Source organism: Hyposmocoma kahamanoa, unplaced genomic scaffold (genome assembly GCF_003589595.1).
Source record: "Hyposmocoma kahamanoa isolate Upper Pololo Valley unplaced genomic scaffold, ASM358959v1 102, whole genome shotgun sequence".
NCBI classification, from domain to species: Eukaryota; Metazoa; Arthropoda; class Insecta; order Lepidoptera; family Cosmopterigidae; genus Hyposmocoma; species Hyposmocoma kahamanoa.
In genome coordinates, this window is record NW_020653337.1 from 11,195,436 (window position 1) to 11,222,341 (window position 26,906).

Genomic DNA, 26,906 nt, shown 5'->3' on the forward strand with positions numbered 1-26,906 from the left:
TCACCGGCTTTCTTTTCGCAGAAACATAGGTCCTGAACCTAGCTTGGGTTATCTATAGTACCTCTGCACTGGAGAGTTGGGACAATGGCATACGCATAACATTACAAAGTTGCAGTGTTGTGCTTGGTCAATGAATGTAGGTATCATCTATATTCAAATTGTATTATATGCAAGTAGAGATGCTGTTTCTAAGAGAGCCACTGGCGGAGGTCGGTGTTGAGGGCGGTCGCCGGCGGCGGCGGTCAGCACTTGAGGGTCATGTAGAGGTGACAGGCAAAGTGGCGTGCGTGCGAGATATGGGGAGGCACGAGGCGTGAGGCGGCTGAAGTCAGTGGAAGTAGATCGCGGCGGCGGCTCTCCCGACGGCGACCGGCGGCGGGCGCACGCACGGAATGCAGCGAGGCGCGGGGCGCGGGCGGCGGTGCTGCTGCCGCGGCGATGCTCGCTGCTGCCCGCCGCCCGCCCGCCAGTCAGCCGCGCGCCACCGACACGAGTACTGTTTTACCCGCGCGTTGCCGCTGCATCCTCTCCGCCGCGCTCAGGTATGTACTTCTGCACGTGACATTTATTACCTACTATTTACCTTTAAGATGTAAGTAGATAAACCTCTATTGCAATCGCCACTTTATTTGTTGGGTAGCAAACAAATTCTTAAAGTTTCTGTATTGTTTAGCGATGTTACCGGCAACTTTGAAATCACCGGTGTTTACGCACTCCACGCTGCGTTGTCTTTTGCAACCTCTGAAGCTGCTTGCCGTCGCTGTGGTTGTCGTACGACTGTATGTTGTTCGTTTGCCAAACGAGAATCCCTAAATACTTGCCGGTCATCGCTTCTGCGGCTTTATCAGTGTTACATATTTATTATTTGCCGGGCGCTGTGGTGAGGTCAGCGAGCGCGCGTGGCGATGTGCGCCTTATCGCGTGGGCTATAGGGTCGTTGCCGGAGTAGTGGCGACGGCAACGACGCGGGCGCGGCCTCCGGCTCTGCTCTCTGTCTTTGCTCTGCCTGCTCTTGCGTCGTTCCTATTTACTATACATACATACACTCGCAGATACCTACAGTGTAATTGCGACGAACGACACACTCTGTAGGATTAAATCGGTAGACTTGGCTAACTTAGTCGTCACTATTGCACCAGTAGACATTGTCTGTCACGTGCGAAAGAAAGAAATAAATATCTGCATTTTGTGGAGGATAGTAGACAATTAATATTATATAGTCGAATGTAATATGCTGATTATATCGAAAGAATCAGGTATTATCGTATGTAAGTATGAGAAGATCTGTAAATATGCTAGGTACGTAACTAGATCCAGAAAGGTACATGTATATCTATTTCTAACTATCTACTTGTTGTTTAATTTTTTTGGTGTTACTTCTTAGAATTAAAGACACGGCCAATACAGAAAATAGTTCTGCTTGGGATTCACACAATCAATTTGAAGCTGATTGCAGTGGACGCCACATTGTCAGAACATCAAGGCCGTTCTTGGAGCGGCTGAGTGACATATCGACTGTTTTCACATATGTAGAGTGTCAAATGGCAACGTGACTTATCCATTGAAGCTTGTTAGCTGTTGAATATTTCTCGCGGCGGCGCGGCGCGGCGGCGGCGACGGCGTTGTTTGTTGCAATGACGTACGCGTCTATCTACGTGCGTGTAACTTTAAAAACAACAGTCGTTATCGCAGCTATAGCATACTTTAATCGGTATCTCAAACGATGAGGTCCCCGTCGGATATTTGAGAAGTGTGCGGGTTGCCCGGTGACGAGGGATCCAGTTTGTCGGTGATGTCTTCGGCAGCATCGCTTTATACGTGTTACAACCTCAAAGCACGCGAACCTCGGCCTTATTCACACTCAATATGCCCTATAGCTCCTTACTCACATGTCGACGCTTATTACCCCCTAGACGCGACATTCACAGACCTTCCGACCTCGCCGCATTTCATTTCACGGCAATCTGGTTCGTGATGCCAGCGCCATTAGGCCTACAACTGCTTGGCTAAGAAAAGGCTCTAAGAATGTTTCGTTTCACAGCAGAATCGAGATCCCCAACGCACAAGAGAGTGAAAGTCGGGGAGGGTGGGTGACAGGCAGGGTGGCGGCGCTCCCCGCAGGAGTGGTCGACTCGGGACTTCCAACTAGGATTTGCTAAATCTGCTGCTTTTAGTCGGAATTCGGGGCTGACGAAAAACTAAATTAAAGAAGCCTGTTGCAGGAATGGCTGTTGAGAACTTTGTACCTACCTCCAATACGACATAATCTCTTTCGGCAACTATATTTAATAAAGTAATAATCCGGGAAAAAAAGTAGTGGTAAAGTACAGTCAATTTCTGCCTACCACCATAGCGACCATAGTGCTAATAGCACTATACACAAAGAGAAATATTTTTAAGTAGAATCAATTATAAATGACAATTTCAAATTCATACTAACTACGTCACACCAGTAAGCAAAACGCAAGGATGTAACGGGCTACCTACCCCATACACTGATCTTACATTGTAGAATTAGTATTACAAAATACACTTAGTTTGTATATGTAATTCCTTTGTGGCTTGCGTAATTATATGAAAACGAAATTCAGCCGATGTGTGTAGATTTACCTAATCAGCTCTCTACGAACAACACTACAAGTGTTCCACGTCAATACAAGAACATTCAACTACCCAAAGCAGATTCGTCTACATATTAAAAACATATTAGTCTTATCTACATCAAGATTTCCACCAGGAAAACCGGAAAGCTTGTATGATTTGTCGGGCGAGATGAACGATTCACCACGTTGTTGGGATTCCTTTTATGGGTTCCTTTTAGGTCAAAGGAAAACTTTGAATGGACGTAAATGATTACCTATGTAAACTTAGACGTAATTTTCTTCTCTTTTTTTCTGTTCTACAACAAAGATTAAATATTATATATCCTTCTAAATTCCTAAAAACTTATCGTGCTTATCTAGCTCTTCATTCTCACTTAGATACCTAAAAGCTGTATAATGTTGGCGTTTTCTAAACTGAATACGAGAAATAAAGCAGAAAAAGTAAATTTACGAATATAATATCGTAGAAGCCGAGGGTTGGTCTCACATCTGTGTCATATTGCGAACATTTCGTAGCCTCACGCGCTCTAAGGGAGGTGTTTTTTCTGGCCGAATGAAAACTCCGAAGCACGAACGAGGACACGTCAGCGATCACGAGTCTGCTAAATTGTCTCGCTAAGTGAGTGTTACTAGTAACAGCGACTAATGGTACTGACTTCAAACAACCTTAGATGTATGCAGTAAAATCGACATCCGAATGATAAACCTTAAAGTTAACCTTGGCATTGATAACAATCAACCAAAACTAATTTATAATGATTTCTCCCCACTGTCACATATATTGACTATTTACATACTAATACAAAGATGATTTACTAAATAGCGAGCAAAAATTGAAATTTGTTAATGTGTAATAAGTACTCATATCGCCGAGGTCATCTGTCTTTCTTAATTTTTTTTTATAATACCAATTAGTGACGGGACTAACAAGTCGTGTGACGGGTGGTAAGCGACACGCGTATCCATAACAGTTGCAGTCCAACTCAGAGCTTAAGATCGCAAAGATCTTCTGGGCATTGCCACTGCGTCCGTCACCCTGAGACATAAGTTGACAAGTCCCATGTGCCTGTAATTTCACCAGCACCCTTACCCTTCTAAACCAAAACGTTTGGCAAACGCTTGGCGGCAGAAATAGGTAAGGTGGCAGTACATCCTTAGACGAACTCTTTCACAAAGAGCTCTACTGTTACTAAAAATAATATGACGTTAATGAAATGTTATTTAATAGTTTATGTAATATTTAATCGTATGTAACCACAAAGTAAATGCTAATCAGGAATATGTAGGTACCTTTCCGTTATCCTCAGTAAGAATCCGTATCATAGACTTAAACTTGAAAATGTTTGCGATGAAATGAGTACTTGCAACGTAATGAGAAATAAATACTTTAAGTACACTTTTTGTTTTTTAAAACTTTTTTAAAATAGATTAATAATTTATAATCAAATTGTGTTTTCTAGTTGACATACCCAGAACTAAAGTTTACCTGAAGCCGCTTACCACTTGTAACAATAATTGCTCACTGTAGTCACCACAATCGCATGTCTAGCTAGGCGAACACGATTTCTTCGTATCTGGTTTTATTTTTTTTAGCATTTTTACTGATGGCGCCTTTTAAAAGTTGTAGATGATATCAGCAGCGTCTTTTCCCAATTATTCATTGTTGTGAGTTCAATACATTATGCACTCATATCTCGTGTAAGCGCCAAGTCGTTTAAGGGACATTCAGCTACACTTTTTAAATCCCGTAGCAAAAAGAGGGCTGTTTTCATACATTACCGCGGGCGCTTTCATACCCTCCTACTAATTACACTAACTTTAAAACGTTAAAATTCTTGACGACCTCTGCGGTCGAGTGGCTTGCACACCGGTTTTCATGGTGTCGCCATTTCCGAGGTCCCGGGTCCGATACCCGATCGGGTCAATGTAGAAAAAACTTTTCTACATTGTCTCGGGTCTGGGTGTTTGTGGTTCCGTCGTTGTTTCCGGTTTCCATGACACAAGTGCTTTAGTTACTAACTTTGGGATCAGAGCAACGTATGTGATGTTGTCTAACATAAAAAAAATGTTATAAAAAAGAAATAAAATAACGCCTACATTCAATTTTTGTAAATAAAAAGGACTTACAAGTCGAATAACAAAATGATATGACTAACTCCCATTTATATATATTAAAATAGTTTAAACGTTCATCGTTATCTAATTTCATAACTAAAAATTAATGCTTCATAACAAAGATTTTAGCTGACATTAATGCCAGTAGTGGTTTAACAAAATACCGAATCATTAGAAAAAATACGTTTAGTAGAGACTGTACTGCCGCCGTTAGTCTAAAGGGCCCTTGTGGCATTTTTTTAAATTGTTAGGTATATTGCCGTGATCAGTAAAAAGGTGGATTTGTCACTACTTTAATTTTACCCTATGGTGAATAAGGTATGAAGTTATCGCAAAGATTTTGAGTTTTGTCACAAGCAGCGCCCTTTCAACTAACGGCGGTAGTGTAGTACTGTAGACATAGGACTGCACTTGCATTAGGCAGTTGAATAATTCGCATGGTGTAGTGGTGAGATTGGCGAGCTACGGGCTTCGCTCCCGGGCGGTGGCGGCTCCGCCGCCGGCTTGGCAGCTGCATTGCAGCTGGCGTCCGCTCTTGTTCGTTTTGCTGCACCGGACAAATCCTGCACTCGCTTCGATGCACCCACCTACACAGACGCTACACCTACACATGTCTATGTCTGATTATAGACGTCTAGTTACAGAAAGATATTATGTCCATGCCGTCACGTTCCGCCCCTCATAAATGTTAAACAAGATTTTTTTTGCAAATTTATCTAGGATTTCATAAAATACATTGCAAGTACAATATTAAATAATACCTATGTAATTTCAAACTCTTAGCACAGCGGGCGGTTAATGTTTAAATGTTCAGTCAAGTCATTACTTTCTGTCTCTACTAAACCAATAACGGAGTATTTTATGAAGATATATGGAAAATTATGTCATTTTAGGTATTTATTTCGGTTAACTTTTACCATATTTTGTACAAATACATATTATGAAATTATTTATGTTTTTCATACATTAAATACGTCGTGAGATACTAAGTGTATATATATTTATTATGAAATTATGGAACTACACTACTTACGTACTTAATGAAAAGTAATACTTGTTATTACTTTAATTTAACATGGATCCTTATATTTTGAAACAGAAAATAAAGTAATATTATGTAGATAGTGACTGAATTCTGCGAGCAAAGGCCGTCTGTCTGGGCGCCAACGAGGGCTTGAGTGTTCTCCCGGCGCGTTCCCCGCAGGCTCGACAGACGCAGGGGGTTGCTGTCGGCAGCGACCTTCCTTATACTTGTAGATGCTTGTAGCGTACCCGAGCCATAGGCCCGACTCGCTGGCCTTCGCAAATATGTGCATACTTGTACATAACCTCGAACATTGTCGCCACAACAGTTAAAGATTTCTACATGAAACAATTCTTCACTAAGTACTATTACTAGTTTTTATACTTTTTTAAGACGCATGCCGCCAATACCTCAAGACAAGTGTTTTCGTAAATTTACACTAGAAACACCTCTACTTCTTTTGTCAATTTAGCATTTAACCAAGAGTCAGACTAAATCCGATTGCGTACGATTTACATGTGTGTGTACATAATCTTTGGCTAATGTAACATTGTTAGCAGTACCAATGGTGTGTTGGCGACTTAACGTCATCGATTGCGGCGAGATGGAGCGCGGAGTCGCCTCGCCGGCACTCGGCCGAGATAACGTTATCAGCGATAGCCTTGCTGAGGGGATTCTGTGAACAGCCACGTATACGCCACACGAATAATGCATATATATACGTATATGTATATATATACAATACGTATATAATGTTCTCTTAACAGCTTAACACAAAGTTATTTACATAAACCAATGACAGCTGCAATTGTCGCCTTTTTGCACCAAAACTTTTATCAGCTGAACAATTTGTGAGCAAACGCTGACACGTGGTAATACGACACGTTTGCGACAGTCTGTCGCCGCTCCCGTTTTCCTGCATAGTCGGTTCTGCACACAGATCCTACAGGATGCTTTCATTTCCACTCGTATAAGTATGTCGACCGCCCCCTCTACGGAGAGTCGTGTTCGCGTTGTCACTGAAACGAAAAGAGGTCGTTCATGCGCGCCGGGTGACGGCCGTGGCGGCAGCGAGCGTCCGCATCGCATCCAGCCAACAATGAGCAGCGCTCCGCGTGCCAACACAGCTACGAACACACGTAATCTGTATAGATAGGCCGCAGTAGGTGGCACGTAATGTAAGCGTGTGCGCTCTCGGCCCCGTATCAATATCCATGTTGTTTGTTGGCGGCGACGGACGGGCGTCGCACTCCACAGTGACCTCACTCAAGCGCCGATCGCACCACCTAAAATGACCTAAGCGCGACCAACCCATTGTTTGTTGCTTCATTAAATTCTGTTGCATTTATTTCTGTTTTCACTTATAATTAGTAATTCTTGTAAATGGAACACTTCGTGGATCGATCTTATACTAGGCAGTTAACACGATATTATATTGATATGAGGTAGATAGTTAAAACCTAAGATTTTCATTGATTTAAAGACATAATTACCAAAGATGTTTCAAAACAATAGCACATTTTAGATCGTTCTTTGGATGTTTAAGTTCACTGCAAATTACGGCTCTTTAGGAGTAATTCTCTCAGTCACACCGTCACACAACATCGTTGGACGTTCCAGACTATGTTATTAACGAATGTAACAGACAAACGTAGGGTGCACATACATAGATGTTTTGAGTGTCGCCTTGACACTTGGCAATATGGCTGGTATGGCGCTCTCATATTACGTCAATTCTCAAGTGAAACATGACAATGTCTATTGGTCTCTACCACCGTCAACAGTATGCTGTCCATCAGTAAACTAATTGACTACGCCATACGTGCTAATTAGTGTTCACCATTAGTCGCCACTGCTACATGCCTACCTAGAACTGATATACCTAGAGGCAGTCGTTCTTATTGGAGTGCGCGCGGCCACGCACCACCTGACACAAGAGCAGCTGGCGGCCGGCTGCTTGCGCCTGCGCACAACAAAACTTGTTTCCAAGCAGACGATTCAATATGGCGGACAATCACAGACTTTGCGACGACGCCGATGGTATAAAGCGATATATAACATAACTAACAAATTAGATAATGATGATTTAAATCGATAATGTTTGTGCCTTTCGTAAATGATGCAATTTATTGTTACGAAGACGTTAGCAAACGAGTATAAAACAATAGAATGATATATCCTTGGCCCTACAGTGTCTTATTTTCTGAGAAGTAAACGCGGGAGTGTTGGATCGCTTTGTTGTCGCAGCGCATTGTCAGGCGATCGTCCTTTGACTTGTCCGTGATCGTTTTTCCGCCGTTATTGCGAGCAGGCAACGCTCTGTCGCCGTAGTTGTTTACACGAGGAAGTACATAGCAATACGGAGTGAGTAGGTAACTACACATAAGTAGTTACATTGGCACGTAGGCAGCGACTCGTGCAACCCGTGGCGGCGGCGGCGTCGTCGTACGACCCTGATAAGTTGCTGCGCTTATGTTACTTCAACGGCTTCTTGCGACACGTTGTGGCCGCTTTCCTGGGTTTCGTTCGACGCCGTACACACACTACACGCCGTACACATTCTACATCGATAGTTAAATGCGTACATGCACAATATAACTTACAGTCCTATGTACCATAACTACGTGACTTCAGTGGATCCAATGGAACGGGAACTAATTGCATCATGGGTCCTTTATATCGGGTGTTTATTTCATCTCTCACTTACCTATCTATTTTCTCCACGATTGTTGATAATATGCCGTCTATCGCAATAAGTTTGTAAATGCTTTGCATATAATCGTAACTAGGCACTGAATACTGCAGAATGCTGTAATTCGGTTTCAGTAAACAATATCGGTAGCTACCTACTTATTTATCTGATTAGTCACACGAATATTCTTATATACCTACGTACTTAAAAAGGAAACTAAACAACAGTAGCTCCTTTACCATAGCAGCTTTTGATCTTTCTGACGCTGAAGCCTCGCGGTCCCTAGCCTTAAATAGTGCTTTGGCTTTACACTAAATGTAGAAGTTACGGTTATTTAGTAGTATGTATTTAATTTCTATTAGTGCCATCGCCATTGTACTGTACCGTATACATTCCACTTCTGGGCACTAGCCTCTCTAATGAAAGTATCGGATTTGCGAGTTATCGTCATAGGTAAAAGGAAATCGCTAATGCATCACAAATATGACTTTGTGATTGTGTTTCACACGAGGCGGTAGCGGCGAAGCCAGAGCGTATCGTCCGTGACACCTAACGAGCGAGCAGCAACTCTGCTATCTGGTGGTTTGATAAGCCATATTTATCAGCGAGTCTCGGTGCGGGAGGGCCGACACGATCACGACTGCGGTCGGTGGCTTGACGACACACGGGTTGTGTTGTTGCGCAGCGAACAGACTCGGGCGCGGCGCCGCACATGTTGCGGAACGTGCAGCGCGGGGAGCGCGGGGAGGCGCCAGAGACGGCGTCAGCACACCGGCACGCCCGCCTCCGCCATCAGTCGGCACGCACACAGCCGCAGTACAAGCCCCAGGAGCGTCACTGTGCCTTATCGCAGCCATCTTAAACAAGTGCACTGCACGCCAGCCACAACTCGGTACGAATTCCCATTCTGTTCGTAAACACTTTTGCTGCGACAGCGATTGTCGTCGCCCATTGCACTCTTTACGTTGTACGACTAGTGAGCGCACTGCATCGTTAACGGGCGATTTCTACAAGGTCATGTTAATTAACAGCCGATACGCTGTGTCGCACCGACATACTAGTTAGCTAGTCATGACCTGGACTACCAGTCGGTATGCGCTGATACTTACCACGCCGCCGCTGTGTTGTTTACATACCTGAGGCGGTTTAAACCACCATACGATGCACATACAATGGAAACCATGTTGTTGATTTGTGGATCAAATACACCTTCCTATATTCCCGTGCCATAAATCCTACACCACCCTAGCCTCATTAGGGTGTTCTTAGGGCGACCATCCGTATCGATCGGAGGGTGGTGTGGGGCATCCCGTCGTCGCGTACGTCTCCGCAGAGGCGGTTCTCGAAGCTTCCGTAAAATCCAGGCTAGAGGCTGTCGGGCGGGTGATAAAGGAAAACTGCCTACGTAGTCGGCCCCTGGCGGGTGTTCGTTCAACGTGGCGTGTTGTCGCAAAGCTATATATAGCGCATGTTGGTTGGAGCCGGTGCGACCGCGCCCGCCGCCGCCTCGCTGCTCCGTCGACGACGCCGACCGACGAAAGGTCAATTGGCGCGCAAATTATTTGCGTCGCAAAATCCGCAACGTCGCTGCAACACCGCTCACTTGTCTACACCGCAAGCAGTGTGTTTAATCAACTGGCGAATACTAAGTAGTTATAATGGGAATAGAGAAGTACCACCAAGAGCGAAAATCGTTTAAATATCCTGCGATGTCGTATTTTGTTGTTCTTAAGTAACCACAAGAGGTCACCGAATGCATTAACTCTTTGTGGGCTTTGGCATTCTTCATCTATGTACCTGCTAGCGTCGTCAGGTAGTATTTATTACAGAGGAATTATGAGGCATTTTTGTAGGGGTCTCATAGAGAAGTAATGTCATTACACACGAACACACACGTGAACGATGGCATCAGCTCAGCCGAACACTCGCGGCTGCAACGTTGCAACAGGGTTTTGAACGTTGACGGGAAGTGTCGATCGTGCCAGTCGAACAGAACGGGTTTGCATGCAAGAAGTAGTCGGCTGTGGAGGCCATACCGAGGTGAGCGCTTCACCAAGGTACCTACCTACTGTGGTTAGTCACGCTCGGAATGCCTACGCCAACTCCTACAAGAACGGACCAATTGACGCCACGCCAACGCGCCGCTCTTAACTGCATATGTATATATATATATATATACTATGGAACTTGTATGCGTGCACATTGTTTACGGCGAACATTACATTTACTTATATTTAACAAAACCATTTTAATGAACATCCAAGCGAAATCAATCTGCAAATATAGACACACATAAATCACGTTTCATGTTACTCTCCTTGTGCTTTTCAAGCACTATACGAAGGGAGAAAATCAATAACTATAGAAACTTAACTAATGCTTTCTATTTAATGTTACATATTATAGTATAAAATCTGTAGTAATTGCCTGTATTCATAACTCGAAATAATTTCATGAAGTAACATAGTCGTTTTGAAACAAATGTAAATCGTAACTTACATATCCCTTTTGGTTTTCATGTAAATGTAGAGTTTCTCCGTTCGCTGATTGTAGGGCGAAAAACGTTATATGGTTCTTTTGTTTGAGATTAAACCGCTTCGTAATTTGATGTGTTCTGTTGACAATGGAACAGACAATGCACCTGGATGACGACAAGGGTTTAATGCAGCAACACGTAATTATTCACTTCATGTTAACGAAATATGAAGCGTGGCTTGATTATACTAATAGGCTCATCTAAGTACTTAATTAAATGAGAACATAAGACGTATGCAAGACCATTCATATCAAAATATGTTAATTCAAAATGACGGTCCCTCACAAACACATTTTTTAATCTAAATATGTAAATAAACAATAACATATATGTATATACGTACATTGACCTACCAACAAATATACGTATTATTGTTTTCCTAAAGCCATCTACCGGAATACGAGTGATAATAGCGCTGTTAAATGAATAACTGTCTCCTTGGTTTCGTCGCAACCAGGTAAAAAGTATGAAAAACACGTACCCAATACATTGAACATGAAATAGGGTATGATCTCGCCACTGGTCGCCACAAACGAAAGCAAAAGTTTGCGCCCTCAATACAGCGCGTATGACTCGATATGGCCGATATGGTGTCTGGAACCGAACTTAGGGCCGAGAGTGAAAGGAATATGCTCAATAAATATTACAACGTCTCGTTCAGCGGTTCTTTTAAAGGAGTTCTATATTTATTTGTATTGATATGTGCTTAAAAAATAATAACACAAGAACATGATGCGATATGCAATTACGAATAAAATTTTGTATGGATAGCTAATACTTCGAAAGCACTTCATTATTCTGCTCACTGTTTGCCTGCTAACATCCGTATTCAATCCAACCAGATTCCGGAGAGGAATGGGTACAAATAGCAATGACAGAAACTGGCATAATACATTAATTCTATCTTTATAGAAATAGATCATAGTGTCAAAGTAAGTACAGAGATGGCGACAGTTTCATGGCATCCACCGCACAAGAGATACATTGCAAATAGTAAGGCTTATGTTGGTCGACGACCAGTACTATTTTTGAATTCATTGTGACAAATAATAAACAGGCGGGCGTCACCCGCATGGGCACGGGTGCGGCTGTGAGCCCAGCGTGCGTGCGAACATCGCGTGTATGGCTACAACCACTCTACAAAGTAGGTAGATGTCGACGACCATGGCATCGTCGACATCCCTGCATCCCCGGGTGCGCCGGCTGTGCCGCTCTATAAATACACAGCAGGTGTGGCGGGCAAGGGGGCGCGGGCGCGGTCGCGCGGCGAGGGGCATCCGCCTCTGCAGCGCTCCAAGCCACTCGCAGCGGCCAACGGACCTTAGCGACGCCATATCGATTGCGAGGGCTCCCCCTGCGGCGCGGCGCCTCCATTGTGCTCGACTGGGATGCCTTCTCCGGCCGTTTCCTGTCGAGTTGTCTGTCGACAGCCCCGCCGCCGTCCCGCGCGCCCCGCGGCAGGACACGTCCGCCGCTGTGGCTCGAACCCGCCAGCTGTCACTAACTACTTGAGTGCTTCCCGCCATGCTGCCATCTCGATGCGCGCGTTGGACGCCGCAGACACCACCATAGAAACACGCTTTTGTAAAATGTTATGCATAAAGGTGAGTATAGACTACAACATTTACTTGTAACAGAACAACGAGCCGCTCTATGATATGTTCTAGTGTATCATCCTCTTACGAACTAAACGTCGAGCACGCTCGCCTCTTTGTTACAAACCAACGAGCGTATTGGTGTAACATTTCGTCGAGCCACGAGTGCGGGCGAGGCGCGGTTGCGGGGTGACGCGGAGGGAGAGGGACGAAAGACGCACGCGGTCCGCGCGGTCGTTTAGTTGTTCAAGTTGACGCTGTGATTTTACACGTGCATTGCATTAGCTTGTTATTTATACTTATTATCTATTTTCTATTCAACTATGTCGTGGGATAGTGAAAAAACTTTATTGTTTATTGAAAAATACAGGAATCATGTAATTTTATGGGATCCTAATCACGCTCAACATTACAATAAAATATTAAAAAACGACGCGTGGCAAGATATTGCTGCCGAAATGGAGATCTCTGCTGATGACTGCAGAAAAAAAATGACAAGCCTTCTAGCTTCTCTTCGAAGAGAAAAAATGAAGATTGAAAAAAGTGTTGGCACTGGAAAAGGTTAGTGATGACAATAAATGCAAATATACATAACACAGCAGATATATTCAGTTTGGATAAAAATATTACGTAAATGAAAAAGACGAATTTATTTTAAATTGTTTTTTTTTATTTACATTTACAGGAGCAGATGAAATTTACAAAAGTTCGTGGTTTGCGTACCAAAGCTTACAATTTATGCTGGATAGGAATAAACCACGTCCCGTTGATGATTCGGTGAGTTATTTTTTTAAAAGGTATTTCTATATTAAAATTTGTAAGTATCTACGCATATTGGTTTTGCCACTCCAACGCACCTTCTTGAGAACAGTATTCAGCAATTTCATCTCTCATTATTTTTGCAAAAGCACTTTCTGATAAGTTTCGATGTTGATTTGCAAGCGGAAGAAATGATGCATGGCCCTCGTTATAATCACTGGTATTATTGTCTTGTGAGATGTTTTCTTGTAAGCATATTCCTTCTGAATTCCTTCTAATGAAATTGTGCAAATGACATGTGCACTTTACAATCAATTTAGCTTTATCGGGGTTCAATAATATAGGCTTTCGCAAAACACGGAATACTGACGATAGTAGTCCAAACACATTCTCAACTACGCGCCGAGCTCTACAGAGTCGGTAATTGAACAATCTTTTAGTAGATCCTTTGGGATGCATTCCAGAGTAAACCTTCATCATATTTTGCATAAGAGGGAAAGCTTCATCGCCAATGAAATAATATGGCATTAACATTTGCCTACCTGGCAGTGTAGAGGGCTGTGGCAAATTCAATGATTCATCTTGTAGTTTTTTATATAACATACTGTTATGGAATACTCCACCGTCTGATATTCGTCCTTGGCAACCTATATTAATGTAAATAATTTTATAATTTGCATCCACTACTGCCATAAGTACAATACTAAAAAACCCCTTATAATTATAAAATTCACTGCCACTTGCAGGTGGTGCTTGAATTACTATATGTTTACCGTCAATAGCGCCTATACAATGGGAGAATTGCCATATTTTCTCATAACCTTCTGCCACTTGTAACCACTCCTCAGGTGAATTTGGCATCTGCAAAAAAAATATATATTTTATAATTTCAGGCTGATAACAAGACCGAGGAAAATCACATGCAGGCTACTACGGCTGATTGCGAGTCGCAGTCAGCACATCCTATAAAAAAGAAAAGGAAAATGGTTTCCAAAATCAATACAGATGACGACAAAAAAATGGAAATTGCATTTGATATATTGCAAAAAACCGCTATGAAAAGTGATTTTAATAATGACGAGTTAGCAAGTTACGGTACTTTTATCGCCAATAAATTAAGAAAATATAATGAAGGGACCAAAAACTATGTGCAACATCTCATATCGAATATACTTTTTAGCGCTGATCAAGGAGAATTTAACTATCCCCGTGGATACAGTCAACACTATAGAGATAATTATAGGAACGAAACATCTCGAGGATATAATACAGCTTCAACATCAAATGAATCCTTTGTAAGTCAGAACCGATCCTGTGACTCAAATACAGACAGAATTTTCTCTATCGAAGAGACTATAGCAGCTGCAACTTCCAATGAAGTCCGAGGTCCGAGTCGAGCCGGTGAAGCAGATACAGACGGGGGCGATACTCAAGATAGCAGTAACTTTGATATGATGAGTCACATCTCAGATTATTTGAATGATTTGAATTGATCTTAAATAAAGTATAATGATACTCACGTGAATGTTTTCTTTCAGTTCCTCTGTTATTGCTTCACATACTTCTGGAATTATCTTCCCAATACTATGTCTTGATATTCTAAAAAGATACTGTAAACTAACGAAGGAATCACCTGTAGCTAAATAACGTAAAGTTAATGCTAATCTCTCCTTCGCCGTAATTGAAACTCTGAATCGTGTATTTTGCTTTGATATTTTAACACCAATTGAATTCAATAAACTTTCAAAATCACTTGAAGATAGGGCAGTAAAGTTCTTATATTGACCACTTAATTCCTGCGATTTTAAGTCTAACAATAATTGCACACCTCCAAGAGTTTGTCTTCTATTGTAAATGTTCATTTGCCACCATCTTCTATTTCTATTTTTCTTTTTTCTTCTAATATAATTCATCAAGATAAACGCAGCACATGCAGCTTGTAGGTCCGACATTTCAAAAAAGAATGAACGCAAGGTACAACGAAATGTTGGTAAATGCACACTCGCTGTGAGCATTTACCCGTAACATAACGCCGAGCATTCGCAGGAACGTTACATTACATGGAAATGCTTAGGAAACTGAGCTTTTGCCTGTATTGTACCATTCGTAAGAACGTTACATTACACAGAAATGCTCCAGAAAATGTTGTAGTCTATACCCACCTTAAGACATACAGATTATACAAAAACGAATTATAAATGTACATTTCGACAAATGAAAGTTACCAATATACATATAGTTACATTTCTATACGCTTGTATCTCTTCTTATTTCTATACTAGTTATTATAGTAGATTTCCTCATGGCGACATTTCCACATTAGTTAACTGACTAGCCTCTCTACTAACAAAAATACAACTCCTGATAATTGCCAGTCCGAAATTGAAATTCGTAAAAGTCTATTGCCAAATCGCTAGTGGATGTAGAAGCGGGTGCACTAAATCGGATTTTTACACCGTGAATGATCGGACGTTGCATCGAATAGTAACAGAGACACCCTTTAGCGCACGCAACCCTAGCACGCGTTATATTGCACCACTGCATCTGCCTACATTATGTATTTAAAATACCTTGAAATCAAGTTAAGTAACTTGCAATACTTTCTTTATTGTAATTTTTCACTTCAGTGGCATGTTTTTGTAAACTTCATAAAGTAACATTAAGTGAGCCTGCTTAATTTCGCAGTAAAAGATATCAACGGCGCACAGTAGGCCCGAACTGGTAATCTTAGGAACAATTTGCTATGTGATATATAATGCCATTCTTGAGAACTTTTATTCTGGAGTAATTTCTTGAAATAAATTGTTTACTGTTTCTTTTAGAAGGAGAAATATATATTTATTTTTAAATTAAAATATATTATTTTTGTGTAATTAAGACAGTGTTATAACATAATCCGAAGGTTATAGGTAGAAACTAGTATATTGTGTTAAAAAACTAAACAAATTTTGTCGCCTCTGTGAGCGTAAAGCTGCAAGTTGGTAGATAATGAGTGGAACTGTATTGTAACCAAGCTACACACGGAACAGTAGCAGTAGAGCTCCTTGTGAAAGAGTTCGTCCAGTGAAGTACTGCCACCTTACCTATTTCTACCGCCAAGCAGTAACGTCAGCGATACTGTGTTCCGGTTTTGAAGGGTAAGAGTGCTGGTGAAAATACAGGCACAGGGACTTGTCCACTTATGTCTCGGGGTGACGGGCGCAGTGGCAGTGCCCTTCAGATTTTAGCAATATAAAGCTCTGCGTGGTACTGTAACTGTTATGGACAGGCGTGTAGCTTACCACCAGGCGCATGACTTGTTTGTCACGTCACTTGATATTATAAAAAGAAAATTTTCCTTCATTACAAGCTACAAAATAAAATGTATATTTCTCCATACAATTTTTTTCCTCCTCACACTGAAAAAAGTTGATTAAATTGAAAACCTACATAAGAATGTAAGTTGTCGAGAGTGCTATTACTTATGACACTTATTTTAAAAATCTTTTTGATATTTCCCAAATTATTCGTCAGTTCACGAGTATGGCGTTTTACTATTGTGCGTATTATGATGCGCATTACTTACCACAGAGTACCTAAAACCCAAAATAAGTAGTTCCACGGAGACACCGCGTCCACCTTTTCGACTTTCTTAGGTCTCGCGAGATACCAAATAAATTAATCGAACAATTAATGAAATTCGAAAAAATCATTATAGGACACGTGTTGGGGAAACCATTTAGGCAGTTTTTATATCCCGGATATAAAAATTGCTCTTCTCGTTGCGATGTTATTGTGAAACATTTCAGAACCCGCTTCGCTAGCTATTTACCGTAGCATATCTGCTCTATATTCACAGAGAAAAACGATATTAAGAAACATAAAGAAAGTAACATAATTTGGGAGATTGGGAGAAAAAAGGTAATTATAGTAGTGTATGTAAATTTATGCCAAAAAAGTATGGAAAATGACACTACAGAGGAACGCTTAGGTCATTCAACGTACTTAACCCGGCACTGACAAAGTCTTATTCAACTTGTCTATGTTTACAATATTTGAATACTACGTGGAGCGCACTAAAGTTTCCGGAATGAATAAGAAACAATACTATAAATGGACAGAAATGAATTTATTGTTTCTCAAAATATTCTCCGTTAGCGTTAATGCACTTTTTCATAGGAATGAAACAATTTTGAAAACATTTATGCCACTTCTCCGTGACAATCTCTGAAACATATTTTTCATACACTTCGACAGCCTCTTCAGGTGATAAAAATCGTTGACCGCGTAACTGGTTCTTAATTTTTAGAAATAAATAAAACTCACAAGATGCCAGGTCCGGACTGTACACGGGATGGCTCATAGGGTCAACGTTATTCACCTTCAAAAATTCATTTGTCTTTCTGGCCGTGTGAGAACTGGCATTATCGTGGTGCAAGATGATACGGCGTTTACGGTTATTTTTACGGAGTTTGTCAATAACTTCCAGCAAACAAATGGTCGTGTACCAATCACTGTTCACGGTACAACAATTCTTCAAAGCAACAGAAGCCACGTGTCCAGTTTTATTAAAACAAGAAGCAATCACCCGCTTATAGGCATTGTGCACGTGCGCCACTTTGGTTGTTTCGGTTCATCTCGAAAGATCCATACGTTCGATTGCTGTTTTGTTTTGGGATCGTAACTATAAATCCATGTTTCGTCGCCTGTTACTATGTCCCACACCAAACTTGACGCCCCTTTGTTGAATCTGGTAAGCATGGCATTGCAAAAAGTGACGCGATCGGTTTTTTGAGCCTCAGTCAAATCGTAAAGAATCAACCAAGAGCACAGCTTTTCACACCCAAAATGTTTGTGTAGTATTGATTGTATTTGGCTCTTGCGTATGCCTAATGATGCCCGAATCTCATGATATGTCACATGTCTGTCTGTTTTGATCATACGGCACACAACATCGATGTTTTTGTTGTTCACAGCAGTGGACGGGGGACCATCACGAAATTCGTCACTGAGATTCACACGACCGCGTTTGAATTCTGCAAACCAGCTATAAATAGTCGTCTTGCATGGTGCTTCATCGCCAAAAGCAATTTGAAGCCGAGCGAAGCTGCGCTGAGCTGTTAAATTACATTTAAAATTGTAGAAAATCATACTACGAAAATTTTCACGAGTTAAATTCATGGTGACGTAGACAACCAATTTCTAAAATGACGCCACAATGTAAAAACAAGTGACAGTCAGATGAAACAAACTGTATTCTATAACCAAAGAGCTCCATTTTCTAATGTTGTAATTACTTTTTAAATATTATTCATGTAAGTGGCCAGTTCCGGAAACTTATAGTGCGCTCTATGTATCATCAATCTTTATATCAAAACGTGCTTATATAAATCCCTTTATTCGTGTTGTACATCTCGAGAAGAACATATAACGTAAAAACTGAAACCAAATCTCGTACTCTTTCGACGGAAAAGTAGTGAGATCTCACGTAGAACCAAGTCAAGAGAGTCAAGTATTACTAGCAGTAGAGCTCCGTGTGAAAGAGTCCGTCCAGGGAAATATTGCCACCGTACCTATTTCTGCCGCCAAGCAGTAAAGTAAGCATTACTGCCGTTAGGTTTTGAAGGGTAAGGGTGCTGGCGAAATTACAGGCACATGGGACTTGTCAACTTATGTCTCAAGGTGATGGGCGCAGTCGCAGTGTACGTCAGAACTGTGTGATTTAAAGCTCTGGGTGGCACTGCAACTGTTATGGACAGGCGTATCGTTTACCACTGACGTGCGACTTGCTCGTCCCGTCACTCGGTATTATAAAAAAAAATCTTATTACCCTTGATTCTACGTTCAGCAAATAACCCGATTAATATTTTGTGACTAGAAATCACGTAGCAAGAAGAATTCTTCTTGGTCAGTAATAACTTATACACGATTTTCTATCAAAGAACAGTACTTGTTTTAAATCACAAAATATTCTCTCGTGAGTTTCAGTTGATAATAACAAAAAAGTTTAAAATATGTGTAAGTATCCTAGAAGCATAGTGCATGCTCATGCGAAGTGAACGCTAAGTCGCAAAATATTGTTTACAAACATGCATAGATTCATAATACATTAATAATTTGTTGAACATAATAATATAAATAACGTACCAATGATAATTGATAAAAGACAAATTAAAAAAATAAATCGAAGGTGCTCAGTGATTGAAGTACTGAATGCCAAATTATAAGTTTCTAAGTACATACGTAAGGCACATATGACTCACAGGAGTTATATGTACCTTATCTACCTCTTAGGTAAAGGTTTTTGATGATCTGTGAGTGAGTGACGAAATAGCAAACATTTTTTGTTATATATTGTGTAAACTAAAGTAATATACTTACATATAATAGATTCTAAGTTGTTGTTTAGGGGTGTAGGAAAACAAAATTGTTTTAGGCTTTTAGTCAATGACAAAGTTATTGGGGACTGAAAAGTGCACTGTCATGCACCTAGATTATGCTACGGGTTACGGAATACAAAAGTAGAGATAAAACCGGCGTATTGCATTGCATCAGCGTGCACGCGAGTGGAGTTAGCCGCTCTAGTCGGCTGCGCTAACCGGCACGTTGCCGAGGAAGATGAAAAACACAGAAGCATCACGTCTGACGGTCGGACCCTCCGCTCCCTTCCCGCGCCCGTGCCGCAACCCACGCGCCCTCGAGGCCGGCAGCCGCCCGATGCGGTGCTGCCGCCGCGAGTCGGTCGCTCGCCTCGCCTGCTCTTTGAGCAGCGTACGGCCGACCTACCCGCCTCATTCAGCCGGCGACGCTCTCGCGTACCACACACGCGTCTGCCGGCACTCCGCGTGTGCCCTCTACCTGCCACCGCGTCGTATTACCGTCTCGCGAACTTTAACCGACACCGAGCATTATTTTGTTGCAGCGGAGTATGCTACAGCAGATGTCCTCGCCGCCGAGAGCACTACCTGGCGAGGTCGTGAATCTCGTGCGCCCCATTGAAGGCCGTCTGTGCGGCGCTATTGTGGAGGACTACCAACAACTTTTGCCGCACAGCAAGACAAGAAGAAATTACAATTGTTCTAAGTGCACGTACCACACGCGGAATTCGCGCGACTATCTGTTGCATGTGCGTGACGTCCACTTTGAAAAGTTCAAAATATTCTATTGCCCGCACTGTGATTACGCTTCTAGACACCACCAAAAGTTATTGCGACATATGAAAGTTCATAACGAACTAAATATGGAATTCACTTTAAAAATGAATTCGGAAGTACATTTAATTTCGGAAAACACAGAAAGCATTGAAGACTTTCTAGAGGAAGTGGAAGAATACGAAGATGAAGAAATGTATATTGAGGAATGCACTGAGGACTTTATCGGTGACGTGGACGAGTCTAGGACTGATGAACCCACTTCAGAATCCTCTAAAGATAAGAACAAATTCTTCTCATGCAACAAATGTAATTACGTTACTCATATACGTGGAAGATATACGAAACACGTTAAATATCATTCTATGCCTATGATAAAGTGCACCATGTGTGATTTTCGTACGCCTTATAAGTGGAACCTAGATCGTCACAATAAAAACCACGGTGGCACCGGTAGCTTCCACTGCTCTATGTGCAACTTCACAGCGGACATCAAGCAAAGTCTGACGGTGCACGAAATGAATCATCACACGCCGCCTGCGGGCCAATCGGGTGCGAGTCGCCGTCGCAATCGGGTGGGCGCCAGCGACACAGCTCTCGCCTTCTCCGCAGTGAACGCGCTCGTCCCCAAGGAGGAGGAAGGGAGCGGTGATTCGCGATCCTCACACTCGGCCTCGGTGAGTGTCGCCGAGTTTAACGCGATGCGAAGGGGCCGCGCCTGGTGACGTCACGCGGTAACCGCAGCCGAGCGCTGTTATCATGACAGCCCATTGCGCTCTCCGCTCCGCACCGTATTCTACCTCTCACGCATACTTGCATTATATTAGAGTCTATGCATGCTGTTCTCATCACAATACTTGAGAATTGCACGAAATGTACATTATCTCTACTCCCCTCAGAACTATTACACAATTGGATTTGAATAGTAATTAGCTTCACCTATTATCGCATAAAAATACCTGGGTATTTACCTAGAAAACAAAACAATAATAAACAATACAAGATGTTTCGTGGTGCTATGGTGCTAGCGTTCCTAACACACTCGGTATGTAGCTGGTGTTATTGTACGTTGATCCAGATGTTTATGTTAGTTCTCCGATAAGCTTTTTGGAAAGTACTATATCAATACTTATACGTGTCACTACTGGGCATGGATCTTCTCTAACGAGATTAGCGGCAAAACATAAATACAGGAATAAAATAAAGTTGATTAGAAATTTTTAAACAGTTTAAAATAAATTGAAAATTGACATATTTTTTATTAACGTCACGTATATTACGTACGTATTAAGTACGTCATGGTATATTAATTTCAATTATGTATGTGTTACCTATAAAAATTTAATTATGGATTAATTTTTGTGTGTTTTGATTTTATAGGACTGATAATGTTTAAACATTAAATTAATGGATAGCGTTTCGAAATATCAATAGTATTTTGTTACATTTCAGGATATGGGTCTACAGTACGCAGAGAGAGACATGGTTAGCTGCAACAGTGATTCTAACGACGCCACTGTTCCTGACGCCGGTGCCAAGAGAGACGACTCGAATTTGGCACCAGATGCACAGAACCGGCATTCACCCGGCATCGCGATCGATGAAGGAAAATTTCAAAAACAAAGCAGGAAAATTCCTCGGCCGCCGCCCCCTCTAATACCCATTAATCCGTCGACGCCAAACCAACATAAAACATCCAACGGCGAACCACCGCAGAAGAAATTCAAAGAAGCAACCGATTGTACAGACTTAAGTGTCAATAACAAATTTGAAAATTTACCTGCCGACATTACTTTGATACCAGTAAATAATATATCCCATCCAAAAGAAACAACAACAAATCGCAAGAAAAATGAGTCCTTTTTTGACAAACTGAAAGAAAGACTGCTAACAGAGACTGGAGAAGAGGGTTCATTAATATGTAAAAATTGCGGATTTGAAAGCAAATGTTTATCAGAACATTCTGTTCACGAGAAAAATTGCACTCCGCAATCAAATCGAATTGCGACCAACACCTCTGTCTCAAGTTTAAGCTCTACACGTTGCCAAAACTGTAGACACAGATGTAAATCTAGTGCAGATCTGTATGTTCATATGCAAACTTGTAAAAAGTATGAATCTGTGGCGAACAACTCTATGGAAGTGGGAACTCAGCAGAGCAATGAAAATCAGTCCATTAACAAAGAAAAAGAAACAGAACCTCATCCTATGGAAAATGTAGTTTTTGTCTGGAATAACATCAGTCAGGAATCAAACAAGTATGATATGCCACTTGACATAAGTATCAATGACGATTCCACTCTTCCCGAAATTCAGTCATGCTATGATCCTGAAATCATCGAGGAAAATGAGAACATGAATCTGTCACCAAGTCAGGCTGCCGGGAAAAAAGTGTTTAAATGTCCACATTGCCCATTTTGGGCCTCAACTGCATCAAGATTCCATGTGCATATAGTAGGACATTTAAATAAAAAACCGTTCGAATGTTCCTTATGCAAATACAAGTCAAACTGGCGCTGGGATATAACCAAACACATCAAACTAAAATCTGCTAGAGATCCAGAACATAACGAAGCTAAAGTCCTAATGACCGACGAAACTGGTAGGAGGAACTACAGCAAATACAACAAGTTTCTGGCAATGCCAGTCATGAATGAGATTGGCGAGAATGAATTTCATTATATTGACCCTAATACTGCGGCAGACTCATCCATGGAAATTGATGAAACGTATGATATTAGTGAAAGTGCAACTTCGTCATCTGAAATGCCACTCAATTTACAAACCCAACACAGCGAGTTTATATCTGAAAATTTTCACAACACACTCGAAGATTCTAAGAAGCCTAAGAAAACATTGTGGAAATGCAAGAAATGTAATTATAAGTAAGTATTAAATCTTTATTATTAAGTATCGAATCTTTTGACATCCATTGTGCTGTTGTTTAAACTAATGTATCATTTAAAAAATGTTTCCTACTTTTCAGGGATTCGTCAAAAGAAGCACTGTTAGAGCATGTTCGGGAGCATTCTAGAGCCGACGATGATTCTAAGCCTAAGAAGTCGGAAACTACTCCAGATCCTGCTGATTTGGCGTACCGATGCGGACATTGCAACCAACTTTCCAACTGGAAACACGTAATACAAGTATGTATAACTAATTATTACTATATTAATAATATACTTTATAACTTCAATAAGTGGGTTTTAAAAAGTTGTTAATAACAGATACTCATATTTATTTCCAGAGACATTGTCGATTGAAGCACGACGGAGTGATAAAAGTGATAACGACAGTGAAACCAAAAGTAGACACAACAAATGTCAGTGACAACAACAGTGACTACTGTACCAAATGTCCTTTCAAGTGCAGCGACAAACGACTGCTTAGTGCGCACATGCAGCAGCATCAACCTTCGCCTAACTCTGTATTTAAATGCTATTTTTGTCCATACTTCGTCAAAGACGAACAAGAATTAATAAATCATCTCGTACTACATGGTGTTACTGAGCCCGAAGAATACATATCTAACGCCATGGGGAACAAATTTACCATACCTCTGTCAGAACAAACCGAGTCAACATCGACTCCCAACGCCTCAACTAAAAGGCACAAATGCACAGAATGCCCATATGAAACTAACAGCAAGTCTCAATTCATGTACCACGAACAATTTCATAGGCTTCCAGCGGACACTCCTTATAAATGTCCAGAATGTAACTACAGCGTTTCAAAAAGACATCTTCTTCATCAGCATCTGAGAGTACATGGAATATTCACTAAGAAAGGTGAATTAGAAGCTGAGCTAGAAGCAGCCGCTTCCAATTCCAAAGAAGAAATTAAAACAGAATACCCTGTACTCGATGAAATTCCATTTGTATGGGTATCAGCCAAGAATGAATTTCATAAAATGTACAAGTGTCGATACTGTTCATATGTTAACTCTCAAAAATGCAAAATACCTAACCACGAAAAAATTCATTGCATTGTATTTGAAAATACTGAAATAACTGTATACAAATGCTTAGAATGCAAATACACTTGTGATAATGCAGGAAGACTTGCAGAACATTCCAAAACTCACGAAGAGATCTATGGACGCATTTACTGTCCAGTTGAGGAGGATGTCCCTGATGAGGAACAGATAGCAAAATTACGAAAAGTTATTGAAACCGAAAAATTAAACGCCACCGAAGAGTTTAGAGAAGATGGATTACAGGAGACTAAAGAGTTGAAAATTATACATTTCTGTCACAAGTGCCCGGCAAGATTTTTCACGGACAGTGAATTAAAAATTCACGACAAATTCCACGACTTAACGTTTGAGAATAAATGTAAAAGATGTGAATTTTCAGTTCCCCAAGAAAGCGAATTACCCGCACACATTTTTGTTCATTCGGACGAGTATAATACCAAAACAAAAATGCTGAAATTTATGCACGTAATTCATCCCGCTCACAAAGAACCGCTATTGGAACTAGTTCACTGTCCAACCACCTCCGAAATCACATGGGTAGTAGCAAAACCTAGCAAAAACTTCGAAGATTTTGGACATAAAAAATCAACAGACACGAAGCATGTCCCAAAACAATATAGCTGCAAGGAGTGTCCAGCCAAATTCTTTAAAAGTTCAGCGCTAAGTTACCACATGGGACTACATGGAGGCGATGGCGACCACAAATGCAAGAAATGCAGCTATGCTGTAAAGAATATAGGCAATTTGGCAAAACACGAGTTACTACACGACAACGAAGGCAAAGGTTCGAACTGCGATTATGATTCCGGAGACGACATGGATTTCAAAAATATACCGTTGTCAGGAACAGATCTATTTCAAAGAAAAACTGAAGCACAGAAACGTGTATTAACGGACAAAGATAAATTAGTAAAGCCCAATGATCATTTCCCACCAGTCCTTCAAGCCGATCCGCAGTTTGGTTATTTGATGCATGGAAACCCAGAGTTCATATACCCTACTTACCTAAAAAACGGCCGCCAGAAAGAAAAGAGATACAAATGCCACAAGTGTCCATCGGCATTTGAAAAGAGAGAACAGTACAAAATTCATTTATCTCTACATGGTTCAAAGCAAAGGTACAAATGTGAATTATGCGATTACTCAGTTAAATACTACGCTAATTATGTTCAGCATATGCGTAAACATCAAATGAACGACGAAGCTCAAGCCGAGAGGAAAAAAGGTAGCAATGATTATGGCGATAATGAAAGTCAGGACGATAAGATAGAAGATTGTACAGACAATATTAAGTTAGCCATTAAGACTATGCCAAAAGGAGCACCGCGTAGCGATTTTCAACAATTTTCAGTCAGTGATCAACAGACTCTCAGACTTCTCCAACGTCGCCGTTCAATCAATTCAGCAAAAGAAACGAGTCCATCTGAATCACCTACGAAAGATAGAAAGTTACACATGTGTTTGTTGTGCCCATACACGAATCAAAGACAAGACGCTCTTCACAACCACTACAGACGACACGATGAATCTGATGCATTGAATACGACTAATCATAAATGCACATACTGTGATCTATCAGTAGTTCAATCGCACTTCTTGCGTGATCACCTCAAAACACATTTCAGTTATCATAAGAACCAGAATCCTGAATGTTTTGTAGCGAATCAAGATGTGAGCTTCACCATTACAAAAGTAGATGAAGAAGACACAGCCACAGATCTCAAATTGGATTTGAAAAGAAAATACTTTTCATGCAATGATGAAAAATTATATGTGAAAATAAAAACGGGAGAACTAATGGTGGAGTAAATTTTAGAAAACTTGTATATTCATTATGATGTTACATTATACGGTCTGATTAGGCAGATTAGTTAAATTATAATTTATAAGCCAAATAAATAAAACTGTTGATATTCACCAAAGTGTAGCTTGCCATATTAGACTAACAATTCTGGCCATTTTGGTTTAATATATTTTGTGAATCTGTGTAATCTATACAGTTATTTTTGAACAAATATAGGGGAATAATTCATCTGTACTCCCAACTTAGTTTTTTACACTACATCTACATTCAATACATGCCTATTTGAACTAGTCGAAATTTCAAAATCAGTAAATAGCAATTTAAACATGTTACCACTACACCACACTGGATAGAAATTGTATGTACCTACTTACTACTAGATAATATTTTTTATTTTATGTGTAGATTTTAACATGGCATTTTAAATAAGCTGTGTTTCTTAATAAAATGGTAGTTCAGTTTGTGAAACATTCATTATCATTTATTTTGTCAAGCAGACAATAAAGTTGTATACTGTAAAAAATTATAGATAAACATAGACAACCGTAAATTAATTCATTGTTCAAATGAGCGTGTTTTATAAGCATTTGTTCCACATTGTTCTTTAGGACACATTCATGTTTTAAAAAAATAATATTACACTTAATTTAGATTAATTATGTATAGACTAGT

General features: G+C 40.8%; 2 protein-coding genes across 4 annotated transcripts; one reads left to right on the plus strand and one right to left on the minus strand.

The window, feature by feature from the left end:
* The first annotated feature begins 205 nt into the window (after window positions 1-205).
* Window positions 206-26,899, plus strand: LOC113235942 (zinc finger protein 91-like). 2 transcript variants are annotated; one of them, XM_026471868.1, is made up of 5 exons: window positions 206-542; window positions 20,226-21,131; window positions 21,907-23,339; window positions 23,441-23,600; window positions 23,702-26,899. In XM_026471868.1, exons 1-5 carry the CDS (start codon window positions 393-395, stop codon window positions 26,237-26,239), a joined length of 5,187 nt encoding a protein of 1,728 aa, XP_026327653.1. In that variant the 5' UTR covers window positions 206-392; the 3' UTR covers window positions 26,240-26,899. The 2 variants fall into 2 exon arrangements, with proteins under 2 accessions (XP_026327653.1, XP_026327659.1); XM_026471874.1 differs by lacking the exon at window positions 20,226-21,131.
* LOC113235958 lies at window positions 12,569-15,483 on the minus strand. Of its 2 annotated transcripts, XM_026471891.1 has the most exons (3): window positions 14,845-15,482; window positions 14,098-14,185; window positions 12,569-13,971 (listed from the first exon to the last, which is right to left on the minus strand). In XM_026471891.1, exons 1-3 carry the CDS (start codon window positions 15,337-15,339, stop codon window positions 13,391-13,393), a joined length of 1,164 nt encoding a protein of 387 aa, XP_026327676.1. In that variant the 5' UTR covers window positions 15,340-15,482; the 3' UTR covers window positions 12,569-13,390. The 2 variants fall into 2 exon arrangements, with proteins under 2 accessions (XP_026327676.1, XP_026327669.1); XM_026471884.1 differs by having other exon boundaries at window positions 12,569-14,185; window positions 14,845-15,483.
* Window positions 26,900-26,906: the final 7 nt, after the last annotated feature.

Excerpts from the sequence above, each read along its gene's own strand:
- LOC113235942 (XM_026471868.1), top strand. The coding sequence starts at position 393 with ATGCAGCGAGGCGCGGGGCGCGGGCGGCGGTGCTGCTGCCGCGGCGAT. Across the intron at positions 21,132-21,906 it reads GATCCTCACACTCGGCCTCG|GATATGGGTCTACAGTACGC; the intron begins GTGAGTGTCGCC and ends GTTACATTTCAG. Across the intron at positions 23,601-23,701 it reads ACTGGAAACACGTAATACAA|AGACATTGTCGATTGAAGCA; the intron begins GTATGTATAACT and ends ATTTATTTCCAG.
- LOC113235958 (XM_026471884.1), bottom strand. The coding sequence starts at position 15,339 with ATGCTCACAGCGAGTGTGCATTTACCAACATTTCGTTGTACCTTGCGT. Across the intron at positions 14,186-14,844 it reads AACTGAAAGAAAACATTCAC|ATGCCAAATTCACCTGAGGA; the intron begins GTGAGTATCATT and ends TTTTTTTTGCAG.